Consider the following 19,169-nt stretch of genomic DNA (forward strand, 5'->3'; position numbering starts at 1 on the left):
CCATAACCTGCAGGTGACAGTGGCTATCCCCTGAGACGCTGGCTCCTCACGCCTTTTGCGAACCCGCAAAGCGCAGAGGAGGCGCGCTTCAATTCCGTCCACGTTCGTGCGCGCTCTGTTGTGGAGCGAGCCATCGGCCTCCTTAAAAACCGGTGGCGGTGTCTTGATGCGTCGGGGGGGAGATTATTGTACCATCCCCAAAAGGTGCGCAGGATCGTGAGGGCGTGTGGCGTGCTGCACAACCTGGCACTGAGGCACGGCATCCAACTACCTCCTGGCCTCCCCCCTCCTCGGAATGCCGACCCTCACCCACAGCCCCCTCCCAGACACAGGGAGTTCCAACACGGGGCACGGCTCCGTGAGGAGGTCATGCAGCGATTAAGCAGACAATAAGGTTCACTTTTTCACAAGCTCTTTTAATGTGTTTGAAATGTCGAACATAATGTCACACAAATTATGCAGTGTTGTTCTGATTTCCTTCAGTTCATTGATGGTTTCTTTTTGATCTCGCCATGGTCCGCTCTGTCCCGCTCACAGAGTTAACTGAGGTAACTATGTGTTGCCACTCACGACACTTACTCTTATTTGTCACGCCACTACTGTGGCTACCAAACAAAATAATTTTTCGACTCTCCACCTCACTCACTAATACATCGATTTCTGGCTCTGTGAAGTTGCGTTTTTTGGTTCGCTTCCCTGCGGTTGCCATTGTTCGTGGATCACAACATGGATCAGCTGGCTCATTTTAATACACGCTGAGCTACTTTGCATGGACCATTTATGGTGGAAAGTGGGCGTGTAGTGGGCGGAACATGAGCCAAATTCACCTGCGCAAACTTCAAGGACGAGTGTGATTTATAAAGGGGAAATTGCTTGCACCTGTGCGTACGCACGGTTTTATAAATCAGAATATTTTATGGCGTACGCCAACTTCCGGTTTTGGGCGTAAGTACACTTTTAGTAAGAATCCTACGCAGAGTTTTATAAATGAGCACCCTGGTCCTGATCTGCTCATCAGCATGACGTCTAATCAGTCCCACCTGTCCCCCAGTCCTTATAATCCCCAGTTCTGCCCTCAGTCCTCGTCGGACCTTAAACCTACGTTCTTCATGGACTCACCCCTTCTCTGTTCCTGGCTCCTGTCCCTCCAACCGTCTCCTTCTGTTCTGTCCGAGTAAGACCTATACCTTGTGTTCAGTCTTGATAATAAAGAGTCATTAACCTGCCTATGTCTATGTGGAGTCTAGACTCTAGACGCCTCTATAATGAACAACTATAGACCTGTCTCTAACCTCTCTTTTATTTCCAAGATTATTGAGAAAGTTGTATTTCACCAGCTTCATGACTTTTTAAATGAAAGTGGAAATCTTGATAAATTTCAGTCCGGCTTCCGACCTCATCACAGCACTGAAACAGCTCTGGTCAAAGTGTTAAATGACATTAGGTTGAATACTGATTCTGGTCAAGTATCAGTCCTGGTTCTGTTGGATCTCAGTGCTGCTTTTGATACTGTAGATCACAGAATCCTGTTGCACAGGCTGGAAAACTGGGTTGGACTTTCTGGAGCGGTCCTTAACTGGTTCAGGTCCTATTCAGAAGGTCGGAGTTATTTTGTTACACTCGGCAGCTATGAATCCGAGCGAGTGGCCATGACTTGTGGAGTCCCCCAGGAGTCAGTCCTTGGACCTCTTCTGTTCAACTTGTACATGCTCCCTTTGGGTCAAATATTGAAGAGACTATGGCAATAATTATCAAAGTTATGCAGATGATACACAACTTTATGGCTGTATCCGAATGTGCTCCCTGCTCCCTACATAGTGCTCTATATAGGGGTCACGCCATTTTGTGGGAGTGTCCGAATGTCCAGAGACAAAAAAGTAGGGCACTCAAAATTACCTACAATGCATCTTGAAAAGTATTGAGCATCAATGGTCACTAGACAGGTCAATATAGACCACAATGCATTGCAGGCAGAAGCTCAACATGGCGCAAGGAGGCGAAAAAAATTGAGCAGTGCAAAATTACCTATAAGCAAACAAACAAAGAATAAAATAAGGAATAAAAATAAAAATATTTGCTCACAACTTTGGATCGGATTTGGAATGACGTCTAGACGCGGGTTGTGGTTGCCAGGTGACGGCTGGTAGTCATGTGGTTTGCTGCTTGGAAAAAATAGGCAGCTTCGTGTCCAAATCACCAAGAGAATGAGTCATTATGTAGTGTGCTATATAGTGCAGCCCTATGTAGTGAACGAGGGGTTAGGGAGTAGGGTGGACATTCGGACACAGCCTATGTGTCTCTGTCACCAGACGACTGCAGTCCAATAGACTTATTGTGTCAGCGTCTGGAGCAAATAAACACCTGGATGAGGGAGAATTTTTTACAATTAAATGAAGACAAAACTGAGATTATTCTGTTTGGTAGCAAAGAGAAGAGGGTCAGTATTGGTAAACACCTGGAGACTCGGGCTCTTAAAATCACCAGCCAAGTTTGTTACCTTGGAGTGTTGATAGACTCAGACCTGACTTTCAGCAGCCACATCAAAGCTTCACTAAGAAGCTTTTTACCAGCTCAGAAACATCAACAGAATTAAAAGTTTAGTCTCCCAGAAAGACCAAGAGAGACTCATCCATGCATTCATCTCCAGTAGGCTGGATTACTGTAATGGTCTTTTAACAGGACTTCCTAAAAAGAGCATTAAACATCTGCAGCTCATCCAAAACGCTGCTGCTAGAGTTTTAACCAGGACTAAGAGATCTGAACACATCACACCAGTTTTAAAATCTTTACACTGGCTTCCAGTCAGTCACAGAATAGATTTTAAAAACCTTCTGATAGTTTACAAAACCCAGAATGGTTTAGGCACAGAATACATCTGTGATATGTTCAGAGAATATAAACCTAGCAGCGCTCTTAGATCCAAAGACTCTGGTTAACTAGTCCAAACCAGAGTCCAGACTAAACATGAAGAAGCAGCATGTTATGCTGCAAACAAGTGGAACAAACTGCCAGTGAAGATTAAACTTTCACCAAATGTAGACATGTTTAAATCCAGGTTAAAAACATTTCTTTTCTCATGCACCTATGCATGAAATCTGCACGGTAACTTTTTTAACTTAACTTGCTTTTAATCATTTTAATGTAATTTATTATTTTATTGTGATTATGTGTTGATGCCTTTTACTATTCTAAATATCTGTAATGTCTTTGTTTTATGTAAAGCACTTTGAATTGTCCTGTACATGAAATGTGCTGTACAAATAAACTGCCTTGCCCTTACCTTTTAGATGCATCCATTCTCACACACTGGGATCAAATGGCTGAATTTTCTCCTCTGCAGGTCATTCAGCTCTGCAGTGGCCTGGTAATGAGATGTTCATTTGATTCCAGCTTGTTGGAGAAAGAATGCATGTAAAACTTGCAGGACAGTAGTTCTTGGGGACTGGATTTGGGCATCCTTGAATTAAACTCTAAACTCTGATTAATAGTTGCTGGATTATTATGAACACTGTCTTGAAATCACTGCACAGAGTTAAACTCAAACAATGAAATTTTTACTTTGTGTTTAATTGAGTTGAGAACTACTTTTTCAGTTTATTTGTTCACACATTGTCTACATCTGATCACATTTTGATATCAATAATTGTCATTAATAATGATCTAATGAATTAAAAAGTAAATCAGGAAACAGAAAAGCTTAATTTTAGAAATGTCGAGTCAGCGTTCTCAGTCATGTCCTTATCACTCACCTGAATAGAGGGAAAGACACCAGGAAGGTCTTTTTAACAGCTTAAACGTTACAACACAGCCATTAATGGAAGAAGCACCAGCTTCCACATTGATCTGATTAAAGCACTAATACTATTAGGGTTTGGCCTGGATGGAAAGGAGGAGTAACAATTTTAGCTTATCGCCCTTTGTGAAAGGTCTGTGAAACTGTTCAACAGTTAAACCAGCTGACCGAATTCTGAGCTTTAAACAGTGTAATATCCCTCTACGTGAAGTGCAAATACTCACGCTCAGTTAGTGTTCAGAGGCCTCTCAAATATGAAAACCACAAAATTAAACGGGTTTTGCATCGTTTTTTACCTTCAGCAGAGGCAATGCATTTATAAAAGTCACCTTTCATAATAGTGAGACAAAACTTGTTAATCAGGCTCGACTTCTGCCTGACAGGTTCATTATGTTTTATTTTAATCTAACAGTGTGCAGTTTAAACTTTATTTTAATCTAACAGTGTGCAGTTTAAACTTTATTTTAATCTAACAGTGTGCAGTTTAAACTTTATTTTAATATAACAGTGTGCAGTTTAAACTTTATTTTAATATAACAGTGTGCAGTTTAAACTTTATTTTAATATAACAGTGTGCAGTTTAAACTTTATTTTAATATAACAGTGTGCAGTTTAAACTTTATTTTAATATAACAGTGTGCAGTTTAAACATATATCACGTCATGTGATGGACCAGATCAAATCATGGATACAGGCTATAAGATAAACAGTACCTATAAATAATTCCCACCTTTTCCTTATCAGCAGGTGAAGGTTTGCACTGCTAAAAAGAACTGAGTGAGACGTTGACTGGGATTTTATTTGTGTTGTGGATTTTGTTTGTTTCTTGGACTTCTTTATGACTTTTCTTGCTATTTTATCCTGTGTTTTTTGCTATATTTTACCCTTGGCCTGTCTTCCTTTAATTTTTTTTTTTTACTGTGCACCATTGTTGTTGTTTTCAAAGTGCTTTATAAATAAATTGGTATGATATGGTACAAGACAAACAAAGCAAAATACACAAACACACCTGCCAATTTTCATCTGAAGGTCTGGATCATGGACAAGGAAACATAGGTCACTTTGCTTCATTTGTACTATTTTTATTTCTTTATGATCTTAAAAACATTTAATCTCTAAACATTTGACCTTTTGGACGAGAGGTGAAACATGAAAAAGATTTACTCAGTTGCCTTCATTCCAGCTCTTGGTGCTAATTAGCTTACCTTTGTGTCCTAAATTTTTAATATATAGAAATAACTTTATATGCTTTAAATCAATGTTTCATATTCTTGAGCATGGCATAACCCTGCATCAGTGGGTCATTGGCCCTGAGTCAGGGGTATTAGAGCAGGGAAGCATCTAAACCAGCAATCACAACCTCAGGACTACTTAGGCCAGTGTCCCGCAGGTTTTAGATGTTTCCTTGCTACAACATACCTGATTCAAACGAAATGGTTCTCAGCAGCTTCCTATCAGTTTCTGTGCAAGCCTCTTAATGATCCTTTGATTTTAATCAGGTGTGTTGTGCAGGGAGACATCTAAAACCTGCAGGATTCTGTGGTGGGAGGCCGGGAGTTGATCCCCCCCGATCTAAACAATGAAGCTCAGGAGTCCCTCAGGACCAAAACCGTTTCAGATGATGACATTGTGTTTTTTTCTAAATACACATCTTGTGTTAATGCAATGTAAAACTTATGCTGCTGCAAAGTGCATTTAGTTTTAATCACTGATCTTATTCATGTTCATTTCTAAAGTGAACTTCTTTCAGTTTTTTCCACCTTTTATGGAAAGATGAACCCATATTCAATGCAGACTCTGTTTTGATAGGTTGGACAGCTTTATGCCATTTTAACTGCTATAACAGCAAAGTATTACGGGATAAAAACAGGTGAAGGGCTCTGACAAACTATGATCGTAGCATTAACAAAGCATATTATTACTTCCATTCCAAACTTTTATTCTCATCAGAGAATAATGAAAATAATTTCCAATAAGGAGTGTTTTTTTCTAACACAAAATTTGGCATTTTGAGCTCAAACAATCAGATATTTATAATTGTGCCTATTATATTCATGAAAAATGGCTGAGAATGTTCTGGCTTTGATATTTACATTTTGAGTGACAAGCTGGAGCTGGAGCCCTTCTGGTTTGCTTTCTGTTGTGGAAACAAAACAGTCAAGAAATACAATGAATATTTGTTTGAACACCCTTTCTCTTCTCACAAACTAGAAGCAAAACCATCCACTCTGATACTGTTTGTAGTGGTTTAGATATAACATTATCATCTGTGCTCTCTTAAAGGAGAGGACCCGGAATAACCAGCAAATTGTGTTTCCTTAACCCAACCAAGTACTATGTTTTTCTAAGGTTGTAATTAACTTGAATCTAAAAGTTTAAGTCCTGTGACTTAACATTGTCAGTGGTTTAACAGCCAAACACTCCACAAAACATTCGCTGTTTTGTCAGTAAAGTGGGAGGAAATCTGTCAACAGACAATACAACACTGTCAGATGCTTTTTTAAAAAAAACAAACAAAAAAAACCAAACAAAACATGAAAAAAATTCTGCAACTTCAATTGTCAGCTTAAATGCATCAGATTTATTAACTCAGTGCAAGCTCTGGGTCTCATCCCTCATAGCAATGCCTTGTTTTACTTTAACATATTGAGCATGATAAAGTCTTTGAGGAACTATTATGTACATATACAGGTTCATAATTCTATTTTAGGGATCTAATAGAGCAGGTTTAAGTGCTTAAACATAACATTTTTATCATTTTTTTAGACCTCTATCACCTTCTGTGTGAAACGCTGTTTAGCTCTTTTTGCTTTAGGCTCCGCCCACAAAAAATCCACTCTGTTCTGATTGGTCAGCCTCTTGATTTGAAACAGTGGACTGGAAATTTGCATTTAAATTTTTGGCTGGGGCAAGCTAAACTAACCACGGGCAGGTGTTACACAAATGTCTTTAACTGTGATGTCGCTTAGTAAATCAAAAGAAAACCTGGGCAACAAACCAGTAAATCTAATCTAGAGGCAGCAGTCTGTCCAAAAGGCTATCATTATCCTCACCAACAACACACCATTTTTCATAAACACATAAACAGAGTATGCATTTTCAACAGTTGAGGCAACAGTTTAAAGTTCACCAGCAGTTCAGTTCAAAAAGAAAAAAAGAGGATCAATAAAAATGTACATTAACATCCAACTTAGTAATGCATTAACTTGGAATATCATGCAAGTAAATACCACCACAACGAAACTGAAAGCATACATAAACAGCAGGATACTATTATCTTAAACCACTGTCATAGTTTCAGTAGATAATTTGCAATGTTCGGCACACAGAGAATCTTAAATAATGACAGAAATATTTTAGCATGCTGCATGGTTGTCACTGTCTCACAGAGCGGCTCTGAAGGGTCCGGTGCACACATGTAGGCGTCAGTTCAGGGTCAATTACACTCCAGGTAACAAAAAAGAAAAAGAAAAAAAAAAACCAACAACAACAACAAAAAAGGTATAAATAAATACGCCCACTGGTCTCTCAATGTGAGACTCATGATTCTGTTTGTTCATTTCACACAGGCAGCCTTAGTCGTGCAGAGAAACAGCCACAGGCAATATTAAGATTACAGGTAGGAGTCATGCACATCATAAAAAAGACCAAAGAAGGGATTCAAATAGTTAATAATATTGAACAGTTGAAAGAGCACAATGACAGGCTGCAGTCATAATAACACTAGGATTAAGGATCAATAACTTTATGTTCAGAACAAGGAGAGCGCCTCATGTGAGGCCGACAGAATAAAGGACAGGTGTTGTCCAGGTGTGAAGACGAGACGCAGGCTAAACAGTTTCTTTGTTGCAGCTGATTTGCTCTCTGACGTGGTAAAGATCGAGCTTAAACTGTCCGCTGTGGTCATCGAGAGAGAAGGGCGAGGTGTGTGTGCAGAGTGCAACCCCACCCTACATCCACCTGCACCTCTCTCTCAGCCCTGACTCCTCCTGCTTCAGCTCTGCTCCACCTCCTCATGCTACCTGTGACAAAAACAGAAAAAAGTGAATTCATCAGAAGTCATGTTTGTATCCAGGTGATGAATGTACATTTAAATGTCTCTATTTTTATTTACATATTTAAATGTAAAGTAAGCTCTTTTTAATTTCTTCCCATCAGTCTAATCTCAACAACCCATGTCAAAAAAACATGTTTCTTTCCTATTTGAATTTACTACTATTAATGACCCTGACAGAAATGCTTAGGGACTCAATTATGACAACAAAATTTGGGTTCTTATTTAAGGGTTTCTACATCCAAACTGCACGAAGAGACAGAATATTTAACTCTAATGTACAAACTGAAATCAAGTTTTTACATGATTGATCTAAAGAAATTAAACAACTACTGGAAAGGTAAGGGCTTTTTATTCTTATCTTTTTATTCTTTATTTTTATTCTTCATCAGTATCGCAGGTAAAAGATCTGAACGAAAACCAGTTTTCTTGCCTTGTTGCTGTAAACACACGACATGCAGTCGAAGCAGCTCTTAATAAAGACATGAAAAAGGTTATGGTTAGTTTTTAAAAACTATATAAATCCGCTATGGTGGGAGCTATCAGAGTGACCTTTTATTTTTATTTCATTTTACATTTTAGTTACTGTTTTGTTTGTCATTGTTTTTGTTTGCAATAAAAAACTAAAAAACAGGTAGCACTGGTGAGCTCCGCATCATCAAAAGTCCTGAACATTTACAACAATGGTGGATGAGGATCCTCAAACACCAAAAGTAGTGTTTAATCTAGGGATGCACCAATGCCAGGTTTTTTTCAGAGTACAAGAACAAGTATTTGCATTTGAGTACTTATGCGAGTGCTGATAAATCCCATTACAGTTCACTGGTATGTAGAATGTCTGATGCAGCAAACCAGTAGTTAATTGTCTGACATCCTCTAAGGCTTAAAAACAGTCAAAATCTTCATAAAGAAGGAGAATAAAGTGGATTTTCGTGGATTCCGTTCACCGCTATGATGATAAGAGTACATGTACTGGGTTGTATGAGTACATGTACGTAGTATCTGGCCGATACTTAATTCTGGTATCGGTGCATCTCTAGTTTAAATTGTTGTACAGCTGCTAATTAAAGCCTTTCCCACTGCATGTGGTAATGGCTTTTATCATACACCACTAACTCCCTGGCAACAGGCATATCACGGCAACAACTTGAAGGGATGGCATTACATTCTGTGTTTCTCATAATCACCCCTCATAAATACCTCATCAGGCTAGTTTCCTATTTTTAGCTGAAATCTGGAAGTCAGCACCACACGGTGGCACAGACAAACTTCCGGCTGTCTTGAAGACAGGTTGAAAAGTCACACTCATCTCTTTATGTCCACAAGATGTCTTTTTAGAGCCTCCGTGTGAGCTAGAAATGCTATTATGTAAAGAAAGTGTGAGCTCCAACTGCAGCATCCTGACAAAGGACAATTTAAAAACAAAATGTTAATGAAAATTAGTCAGTAGACCTGAGTGTTTTCTTCCCACTTTTCTTAAGTCAAGCTAGAATGAATGCAGATTAAACACTTCCAGTTGAGCTCAGCAGTCAGATGTCAGCAGGTTATTCAACATGTGTAAAGGATGAAGACGTCAATATATAAAAGGAGTTCATATACTAAAGAAAAAAGGTGAAACCGGGTGGTTTTTACATTTACAAGATGCCATTTAAACAAAATAAATTCATGTGTCTGAGGTGAAAGGCTAAATTAGACTTTGACAAAAAACTTAATTTACAAAGCCTGAGCCCTACTGAAACAACATTGTTTGGGTCGATAAAACCTGCACCAGAGTCAAAGGAAGAAGAAAGTGTGAGGAAGGTTTGTAAAAGGACTCGGTCTGCTTCCTACAGCACAAAGTCATTTAACATCAACCTGCAATTCACTTGTTGAAGACAAATTAAGAAAACCCCCCCAACAGATAACAGCTGTAAACAGCTGCAGTTAAGGCTTGACAAAACATTATACAGGAGGACACCCATGCAGTCATACTTTGGAAAGGATTTTAAAGGATTAGAAATACATATTTTATTTCTGGCTAAGTTGTCTAATTACCCCTTGCTCCAGACAAAGAGGACTCTGAAGATCTTTCCTCTAGTTTGTATATAAATAACCTTCAATCTGAAGCCAAAAGTCTGCACTTAAGGCCATTTATTATTATTTCCCAATAACTTAACTTTCTAATAACCTAAAATGAAAATGCTGTAAGTGTCCTAATTTGCACATCAAACTGTAAAAGTATTTCTTAGTCTGTCCTGTCTTGCTACTCTGTGGCAGCTCCCTGCTCAGTGAACAGTCCTGACATGCTGTGTTCAGGTGCTAAGCGCTGTCTCGTCATACCTCATCCCTGCAGTGGTGCAGCAGGAGCTCCCGAGCAGTGAAAGTGGACGTTCTGCCACCGGCTGTCCCTGCGGTGCCATACCCTCGTCTCTTCTGATTGGCTGGAGCGAGGATGGCCCTGGCTGTCAACAAATTGCGTCAGTCGGATGTAGGCGATGCAGGCTGCGTCCTCTCCGATCATGTGCACATGAGGGTTGAGGATAGTGGTGTGGATGGGTTTGCTGTTCTTGGAAAGGACTGACAAGGGAGAGGAACACCACTTCAGGATGTGGACGTTATAATGTAAACAGTAATAACAGGTCAAGTGGCAGCCTTACGATTGTCAAAGTAAAATCTATGGAAGTCCATGCCCTCCACCAGGTTTCCCAGCCCCTCAGGCTCAAACGAGGTAAGACCAGGGTCACAGATCTTCCTGTACAGGTCAAAGTCACAATTACTTCAAATATTATGCTTTTAAATATCATTACTATTTGTTGACTTTTTCTTTAAATATTCATAAAAACAGTATTTAACAACAATTTTCTTTAACCTTTTGAGTTCTGTGCATATTTTTGAGGCATCTGCTTGAAAATTGCATATCCATAATGAAATTATTATATCTCTGTAACCATAGGGTCAATTTAAATACTTTTGGAGTCATAGTAAAAGGAGCACTTTGTTAAAACTTCAATATATGTGTTTCTGGTAAACAATAAATGAAGATGGCACACAGCACAAATGAAAAAAGGTTCAAACTGGTCATTTTGGCAAAGATTTGGTTCCATCTTTTCTTAGCAGTGGGACTACAGCTTTTAAAAGGTTAATAATATTATTGTGTATATCTTTAAAACAAACAACCAAAAAAACGTTAAATTTATTTGGCCACTTGTCAGATATTAGATAAAGTTATCAATAAAAATTGTGATAACCCCTCATTTCCATAAGGAAAATAAAAAATACAATGAGTTCAAATGTGAACACAGGAAATCTGCTCGAGTCTGTTGGAGCATCTTTAATTTTAAGCAATCTGATTTATTATTAGTTCGATTCAGTGCCCTTACATTTTTAACTTGAATTTGGCTTTTACTTCTATATTTATTAGATAGTTTTTACATTCACTGAAACTTTAAATTTGGTTTTGCATTAATAAAACTTTTTATCATTGAAATAGATTTTTTTTATCGATAAAATTTCTAAAACATAAAACTGAGAACTTTAGTAGTTGAAACATTTGACTTAAATGAATTAAAATCCTGACTCCCAACCACTGTGCTTTTGATTTAAGTTGTAACTCTCAAATGTAAATGATATTAGCTATGTACGAGCATAATTCTGAGTCAATATCTTAGCATTTGGATGCTGTGAATTAATAAATCATTAAATTTTTATATAGAAATTTAAACTTCGGCTTGGCTTCCACTTTGATTCCCTGTAATTATGTGTATTTTTGTCATGCATGAACTTTCATCTGCTTTGCTCATCTTTGTGGAAATGGATTTCCATTGTGGACATAGTTAACCCTCCCCCCCTCCCTCACTCAGTCTGCCAAGCATTATTCTTAATTATATGTTGAGTGGAGAGGGGGAGAGCGGATAAAACAATGACTGTAATTACTCTTTAATCTTTTAATACAACACATTTGTACGTCAATCAGATTAATGGTATTTTATGGGTGATGGAGAGCTTTAATGTCCACTTCACAGGCTGAATTTGTACTTTTTCCTGCTGTTGCTTGAAGTTTAATATGAAATGATGGAATGAACAGAAGACTCACGCGTAGGCCTCAAAGTCTCCATTGTTTACCGCTTCGATAAGCTGCTCTGTGATCTTTATGATCTCTTGTTTGCGAGCTGTGAAGACAAAGACATAGTACGAACCATGTGATTAAAATTTAAGTTACAGTCCCCTTCACCATCCACATGTACACTCACATGTAAAACTCAGTTCATGAAGCTAAAACACATCTACCAACATCAGAAACTGAATGCATCTCAGTTCAGAACAACTCCTGCTCTGATCTTCATGGTACTGCACACACAGAAATACTACACGGCTTACGTACACCCCATCTTCCGTCTAGGCGCTGCGGAGCTCTCTACCTCCATCCATCATCCATCATATCTTTCGTGTGTATGTGAGGTTGCTTGAGCTCATCGCGCTATTCTTGTCCCGGCCCATCGGATGAGATTTACTGTCCTTCTCCTGTCGCTTCCTCCCCACACTGAATGGACGGCTTAACTCGCTCGGATTGTCTCTTCCATCCCTCCCTTCCTCCCTCCCTCACTTTCCCTCTCTGTCATTCGTTGGATATTGCCAGTTTTATTTTGTGCCTTTTTCTATAATGAAATTACTTTTACATCACAATCTTCACTTCATTTGCCTTCTTTCCTTTCCTAAAGCTGCACACACTTCTTTACCAAAAGTGGAAACACCACAGTGTAACTCAGTCTTTAATGTGATTAATTTACATCAGTACTCTCTAACTGCCCTCCAGTGATGTTTGCTTTGTCCAACTTTTGTGACAGATCAACACTATAAGCAAATATTTTTCACTACACTGGAAACTTTGCTGAATACTGTCAATGATGCTTTGTGTGAAGTGTCCCGAGTGAAGTCGCCAGCTGAGGAAAACCTTGTTTATGTACTAATGCTCAAGTGTTCCTGATCAAGAATCAGTATGTGATGAGTTGGGAGTGAGGAAGGGCATTTTGTCAGTAGTTCTTCTCCCACCTTTAACATAGAAATAAAAAGGTGTAATATTTCAATGAAAGTACATAAAGCCTATTTACTTCATGTGATCTGAATGTCATTTTCAGGAGTTTAAGAGGAAGGCTGAGGATGACTATGTACAGATTAATTTGTTGTGACCACAATGGATAACAGTGATATTCCTTTGTTTGTTGACGCTTAACTGAACCCAGTCCTCCAATGTTGAAACAGCAGTAGAAACAATAAATATTTCCAGGAGCTCTAATGCTCTCCGAGTCAGAGAATTAGCAGCAGTTACAAGAAGCAGCGCTCGGCTGGATCAGCTGTCTGAGGCTGCATGACTCTGGAGCTGCTGCTTTGTCTGAGTCTCAGCTGGGAAATAAATGTGGTATTATGAAGAAAAAGTTTTTTAAACATTAAAGTTTTTCTTTGAAAAATGTTCTTTTAAAGTAGAAAAAACTAACAGTAGATAGTCTTATCTAATTAGATATTTTCATCTTTCTTTTTAACATCAGGACTTGTTTTATAGAAATAATAGGAAATAATGGGAATTTGCATGCACAATAGCTGCAGATTACAGGAGAAATGTATTAATCATGCTTCTATTTTATAACTCTGTGCACTATTTCATGTGACACAATTAAACATGAAACCCAAGAACTGCATTTTACTTTGATACAGTCCCTTGATGAAACGCATCCCTTCAGTCTTACCCCCAAATCAAGTTAAAATTAATTTTGTAACTTGAAATAGAACAACAGGCTACCGCATAATCATTTTGGGTTTAGCTGTAAATCAGGACCAAACATTCAAACCCATCTTGCCTCGTCTGCATCACCAGCTGAAAACATTTTCATGTACCTGTGTGTGTGTGTGTGTGTGTGTGTGTGTGTGTGTGTGTGTGTCTGCATCGACGCAGCACTGTGCATGTTTGCTGCTCACTGAGTATCTCATCAGGAAATGAAGGGGTGGAGCTTTGTTCAGCTGATTTAAATGAGTAACTGATTAAAATTTCCTCTAAAGCAGGTTACATGTTCATCATCAGTTACCATAGCGACCTATCTGGGTTAAAAGAGAGCTACATGTATTGTAAGTCTGACTTTAGCCCCATCATATTTAAATACAGATCATGATAAATGTATTTTATCTGCATTGAAAATTTCTGTTTCTAAGAAAACAGATTTAAAAGAGCATTTGTAGAACTCATTCCATGTTTAAATCTTTAAATAAACAAATATAATACCAATAATTTAGTGGAGGCCCTGAACATGTTCCAGTACAGCAGGTGACACTAGCCTGGTTAAGGTAAGGTAAGGTAAGGCCACTTTATTAAAACCTTAGTAAAATAGGAGAGGACATTCGTTGTACAAAATGCACAACACAAACAGTGAGTATTCCTCTGAGGCTTGGAAGTAAAAAAAGTGTATAAAGAAACCCCTAAAAAAACAATAAATGACCATGAAAATGACGAGACCAGGAGAGAAACGAGATAAGGATGGTTCAGTCTCAGTTAAAATCCCAGCTAACGTTCCAAATATGTCAGATATTTCCTCCTCCATCCACTGCCTCCACTTTTTAATTGAAGAAAGGTGGAGTTATGTAGACTTTGCTGCATTTGATCTCATTACACCGCAGCAAGAATCTGTGGTTATATGCTTATTTGATATAAGCTAATGGACCAGTCATCGCTAAACTGACAGCATATGAAGGTAATATGACCCAAAACTGCTCGAATATTTGGACTGATTACCAAATTTAGAAAATGAATCTGTAACTAAACAGCTCTTTAATGTGATCTTTACTGTTATTGATGATTTTCAATCCCACTAAATTAGAAACTTACAGTCTACTCGGCATGCTTGTTTGTTTTTCCCCGTTATTTCTCAAGATTTTCTAAATAGGTAAATTCATTGTTATTTTGTAGGATCTTTGTGTTTGAGTATTTGTGCTTTTTCTATGTATAATGTAAGTGCTCGTCCTCAGTGTATCTTAAATCTTTTTACGTCTTTGTCTGTTTTCTTGTGTTTTGAAGCTGCTGATTGTTTCCACCTGTTGCCTGTCTGGATCTAGGTTTGTGTTTTTCTCCATCTTTGTTAGTCCACCTGTGTTTTGGTGCTCCTCAGTCAAGTATTAACCAGTTTCATTACCCCTTTGTTGTTTATAGTTTCCCTTTACTCCCTCCTAACATACTTCAGATTTATTTGACTAAAGGTTTTACCACAATGTTGGACCTGAATCAGCTTTAAAATAAAATTAATTCTTTTGACATGGTTCTTTAAAAACACTGTGCTGCTTTTTAATGAAAAGAATAAATATAATTTTATATTTGAGAGCGTAATAAAGCCCTAAATAAAGGTGATGCTGCACTTGTGTGATCTACCTTTTACATCTTCATCCTCAATAGTGGTGTTGCTGCTGTCAGATGATTCCTGCAAAGTACATAAAAACAACTTGTTAATCATTACAATAATAATCAATATAAATACACTCAGCGTACTAAATATAAATACACTAAATATACTCACAAAAGCATGCACACATATGTACAGCAAACTCAAATTCCTGCCACCAAATCTGCAACACTACTCTATCTAAACTAGCAAACGTTTCTGCACAATCCTGTCTATGGATTGAGCTGTCTCAGTGTGGACAGAAACAGACGTGTTTAGCCACTGTTGCACTCAGCCTGAACACTGGGATGAAGGTTAATCTGGTGGCGTTCTTACTGACATACATCGACTTCTCAACTAGTGGCTGGACCACTGAGCACCATTCATCTGAACACAGAGGGGCAGCATAAGCCAACAAAACTCTCACAGCTCCACAGACTCACACTCACCATCTCTTTCATGCACAAACACAAAGAGATGCACACAGATATTCATAAGAATACAAAAACCCTCTGTAGGTACAGCTGAGCCCACACAGTTAGTGAAACGTAGAGAAGACGAGGGTGAAAGTTATGTTTGAGGAATGAAAAAATGGAGGGAGGGGAGGAGGATATACCTTGATCCCATCTACTGGATTATGGATAACAGTAGTCTGTGGCTCCTGGAGGAAGAATGGAGAGAAACAAAGGGGAGAAAAGAGAGAGTGGGAGTGAAAGAAGGTAAAGAGGGAGGTGTTTCATAATGACTAAATGAGATTGAGAGAGGAAAACCAGCAGAGAGACGTGATTAATAAATGGAAAGAAAAAGAACAGGATAAAGAGCAGATAGACATCATGGCACGAATGGCAGCAAAATGAACCCATAAATGTGAATGATTAGTATAGCTTTTCTTTGCCAAGTCAATCAAGCCAAATATTTATGACATAATCCACTTTTTTCCAAGTATATAACAGATTATAACATCTCTAAAGTTATTGACGTTTACAACAATAATATTGCATGTACTGTGTCATTTTTGTTAAAGACCATAACCAACAATTCATGTATTGTGCTACATTTCAGTCAAAAAATTAAAATTTAAAGACATCACATCAGCAGCCCACATTCCCCCTCATTTGCATAAACCCACATATTCAGTCCTACTGGCCCAGCAACTGAATACAGCGCCAAATTAGTTCTTTTTCTTCAAGTTCTTTTTGTTACAAACTATAACCAACAAGTGTTTTTTGGGATTACTGCTCCTCTTGACGTTAAGCAACAAATCTATATCTGAAAGATGTTTTTAAATTAGACATTTCATTAGGAGGCAAAAGACTTGAAGTAGAGAGATTTCTTCACACATAGAGAAAACGAGCAAACTAAAACCATCAGTTACTGGTTCTGTTCTTTTCCAAGGATTTATTGACAGTAATAATAATAATAATAATAATAATAATAATAATAATAATAATAATAATAATAATAATAATAAAAAGAAATAGAGGCTCATCCTCTAACTAGAATATAAGGGGGCATATTCAATATTTCCATCACAAAAAATATATATGTACTTTTTATGATTATAAGCATATAAAACCATCAAATTTTGCTTCGATGGCAGAAAACTGTTGACTGTCATTTAATCAGGACGTCTGGTGCTTCTTCACACAGAAAGTAGCCATTACATCCAGTTTCCTACCAGCCATGTTAACAGTAAAACACTGTATTTTCAAAGCATTATTAAAGTTCTGAGGCTGTGTATTAAACCATACCAACAAACAACAGGTCTGGTTCAACCATAAACAGGAAATTGTGCTGCCTCAATCTAACTGCAAGTTAAACTCAGAAGTAAAAAAACAAAACAAAACAAAAACTAAAGAAGACAGAGGGTGCACCATGTTAATCATCAGGTCGAGCAGCTCTTGAAACTTTCTTCCTTGTATAATCAGCTCCAGGGGGTTCTGATGCTCTAAACAAACAGCTGCAAACAGATTTCACTTTCCAAGAGACTTCCAACACCTTCCTGCAGACGTTGAAGGAACTAAGCTTCTTCAGGACATGGCATCCTCTGTCCCTTCTTGTAAACAGCTTCAGTGTTTCCAGTCGAACAGCCAGATACATGCAGTCCTCCACCATCTCCTCTTCTTCTCCCAGGATAGGAGTAGTGTTTAGCTTCTGTCTGGTCCTCCTAACATCCACAGTTACCTCTTTTGATGTTCACATTTAAGATCAGGTCGAACACTATGCCACAAAGAAGTGCAAAGTTTCTTGTACATCACCATTACAGATACACCCCATGCATGCTTCCACAGATGACAGGACTCAGAGTTGTACTGGATGTGCATACGGGGAGGAGAAACACCTTAGTCTGGTGTTCCTGTGTTTCATCTCAGACACAAACAACCTTTCTGTTTCACAAACTGGTCTATTTGTGAGGAGGTCAATAACCTGGGTTGCTGTGAGGGCGCTGTGGTCTCTTCCAAAGAGTTTCAATAGGATCATTAACTCCAGTGTCCTGCTTGTGATTATGGAAACCCTCCAACCTCCTGATGAGAGCGTTTTAGCTTTGAAACCTGACAGATTCTTTTTTTTTTTTTTTTTTAAATACCAAAACTAAATGAACCTGTTCTCCTACGTGGGAGGAAGCTGTGGCCCAGACAGGACTCACAAACCTACATCAGACTGGTGGGCAGGAGGCAAGTGCAGATAAGTAAAGAAAGGACAGAGTTCTAACAAAACCAGGGACTCTGCAGCTGTTTATTAATTTAGTCCTAATTAACTGATGCACAAGCTTCTTGCCAAGCTTCTTTTGGATTTTAATACTCTCAGCTCTTTTCATATCAGTGTTTATAGGAAAACCGTAAACTATGGGGATTACCATTATTCTTATAATTAAGAGATAAATACTCTTCTAACTGAACTGATGTCAAAAACATTTTAGCATTGAAAGTTCTAACAATGAATGAAATGTTTTTCCTCACAGGACTTCTGTTTTAGAGTGAATGAGAATCAATCAAATTAAGATACACTGATTTGCTGCTAACTAGAATATTTAACAGTTGGGCGGTGGCACCTGGGTCCCCCACTTCCTGTGACCTTGGTTCAGTTCCTATCAGGGTCCTACTGTTCTGGATCCTGTGAAGACCTCTTGCCCTCATGAATAGACTGAAGTAAGTCTAAGTATTCTTTTAAAGCTGCAATTTCAAACTTTAATAGCAGAAGAACTCAAAGAGCGCAGACTTTTTGTCTGTGATTGTGGACATTTTTGTTAGTTAGAAACTCTCATGGCATAATTATCCCTTCCTCCCCATAGTAAAGAAACCTTTAAAAAATTCCTGGATCCAGGCATTGATCACCTCTAAAATCTAATCACCTCATTTCCTTATTCCATTTCTGAGATTTCCTAAAAAAGTTTTATCAAGATCCACCAATAACTTTTTGAGTATTGTTGATAACAGACAGACAAACATGGCCTTCACCTTGGTTCAGGTAATAATAATATTAAACAAATTCAATGCAGTTAATTGCTAAGATTGGAAAAAATGGTACACGCCACCCTTCCATTCTCTTTCGCGCACACACACACACACACACACACACACACACACACACACACACACACACACACACACACACTGGACAGACAGAGACAGACAGACATAGAGCTGCATACCAGTGCAGCAGAGGGGATGTTGCCTTTGGGACTGGTTACTATGCTGTTTCTCGTGCTGTTTGTCTGTGGCTGTGCAGGAAAAACAAAGTATTAGTGCTCAGAGACAGTGGAAAGGGGTGCCATCTGCTGGTTGTGATGTGGGTGTTTACTGTGTTAAATAAAAAAGCTAAAAAATTATATAGGTAAAAAAAATCAACAGGACAGCTTCAGACACAAACACCGGAGAGATTAAATGTGGTCATTCAGCTCTGGAGCCAAATTTAAAATTTCTGG

The 19,169-nt window shown here is 38.4% G+C and overlaps 1 protein-coding gene across 5 annotated transcripts in view; it reads right to left on the reverse strand.

Annotated features, from left to right (window-relative positions):
- Positions 1-6,308: 6,308 nt before the first annotated feature.
- LOC121630060 (calcium/calmodulin-dependent protein kinase type II subunit beta) overlaps positions 6,309-19,169 on the reverse strand; it is a 42,443-nt gene continuing 29,582 nt past the window's right edge. For 3 of the 5 annotated variants that reach the window (XM_041970103.1, XM_041970102.1, XM_041970101.1), the window contains exons 15-21: positions 18,897-18,965; positions 15,861-15,905; positions 15,235-15,283; positions 11,920-11,995; positions 10,484-10,578; positions 10,167-10,403; positions 6,309-7,815 (exon numbers count right to left, since the gene is read on the reverse strand). In XM_041970103.1, the coding sequence (XP_041826037.1) occupies positions 10,168-10,403; positions 10,484-10,578; positions 11,920-11,995; positions 15,235-15,283; positions 15,861-15,905; positions 18,897-18,965 (570 nt within the window). In that variant the 3' untranslated portion in view covers positions 6,309-7,815; position 10,167. The remainder of the gene's footprint in view (positions 7,816-10,166; positions 10,404-10,483; positions 10,579-11,919; positions 11,996-15,234; positions 15,284-15,860; positions 15,906-18,896; positions 18,966-19,169) is intronic. The other 2 variants (XM_041970105.1, XM_041970104.1) reach the window with 1 other exon arrangement.

Source organism: Melanotaenia boesemani, chromosome 19, assembly GCF_017639745.1.
Source record: "Melanotaenia boesemani isolate fMelBoe1 chromosome 19, fMelBoe1.pri, whole genome shotgun sequence".
In the NCBI taxonomy this organism is placed as follows: Eukaryota; Metazoa; Chordata; class Actinopteri; order Atheriniformes; family Melanotaeniidae; genus Melanotaenia; species Melanotaenia boesemani.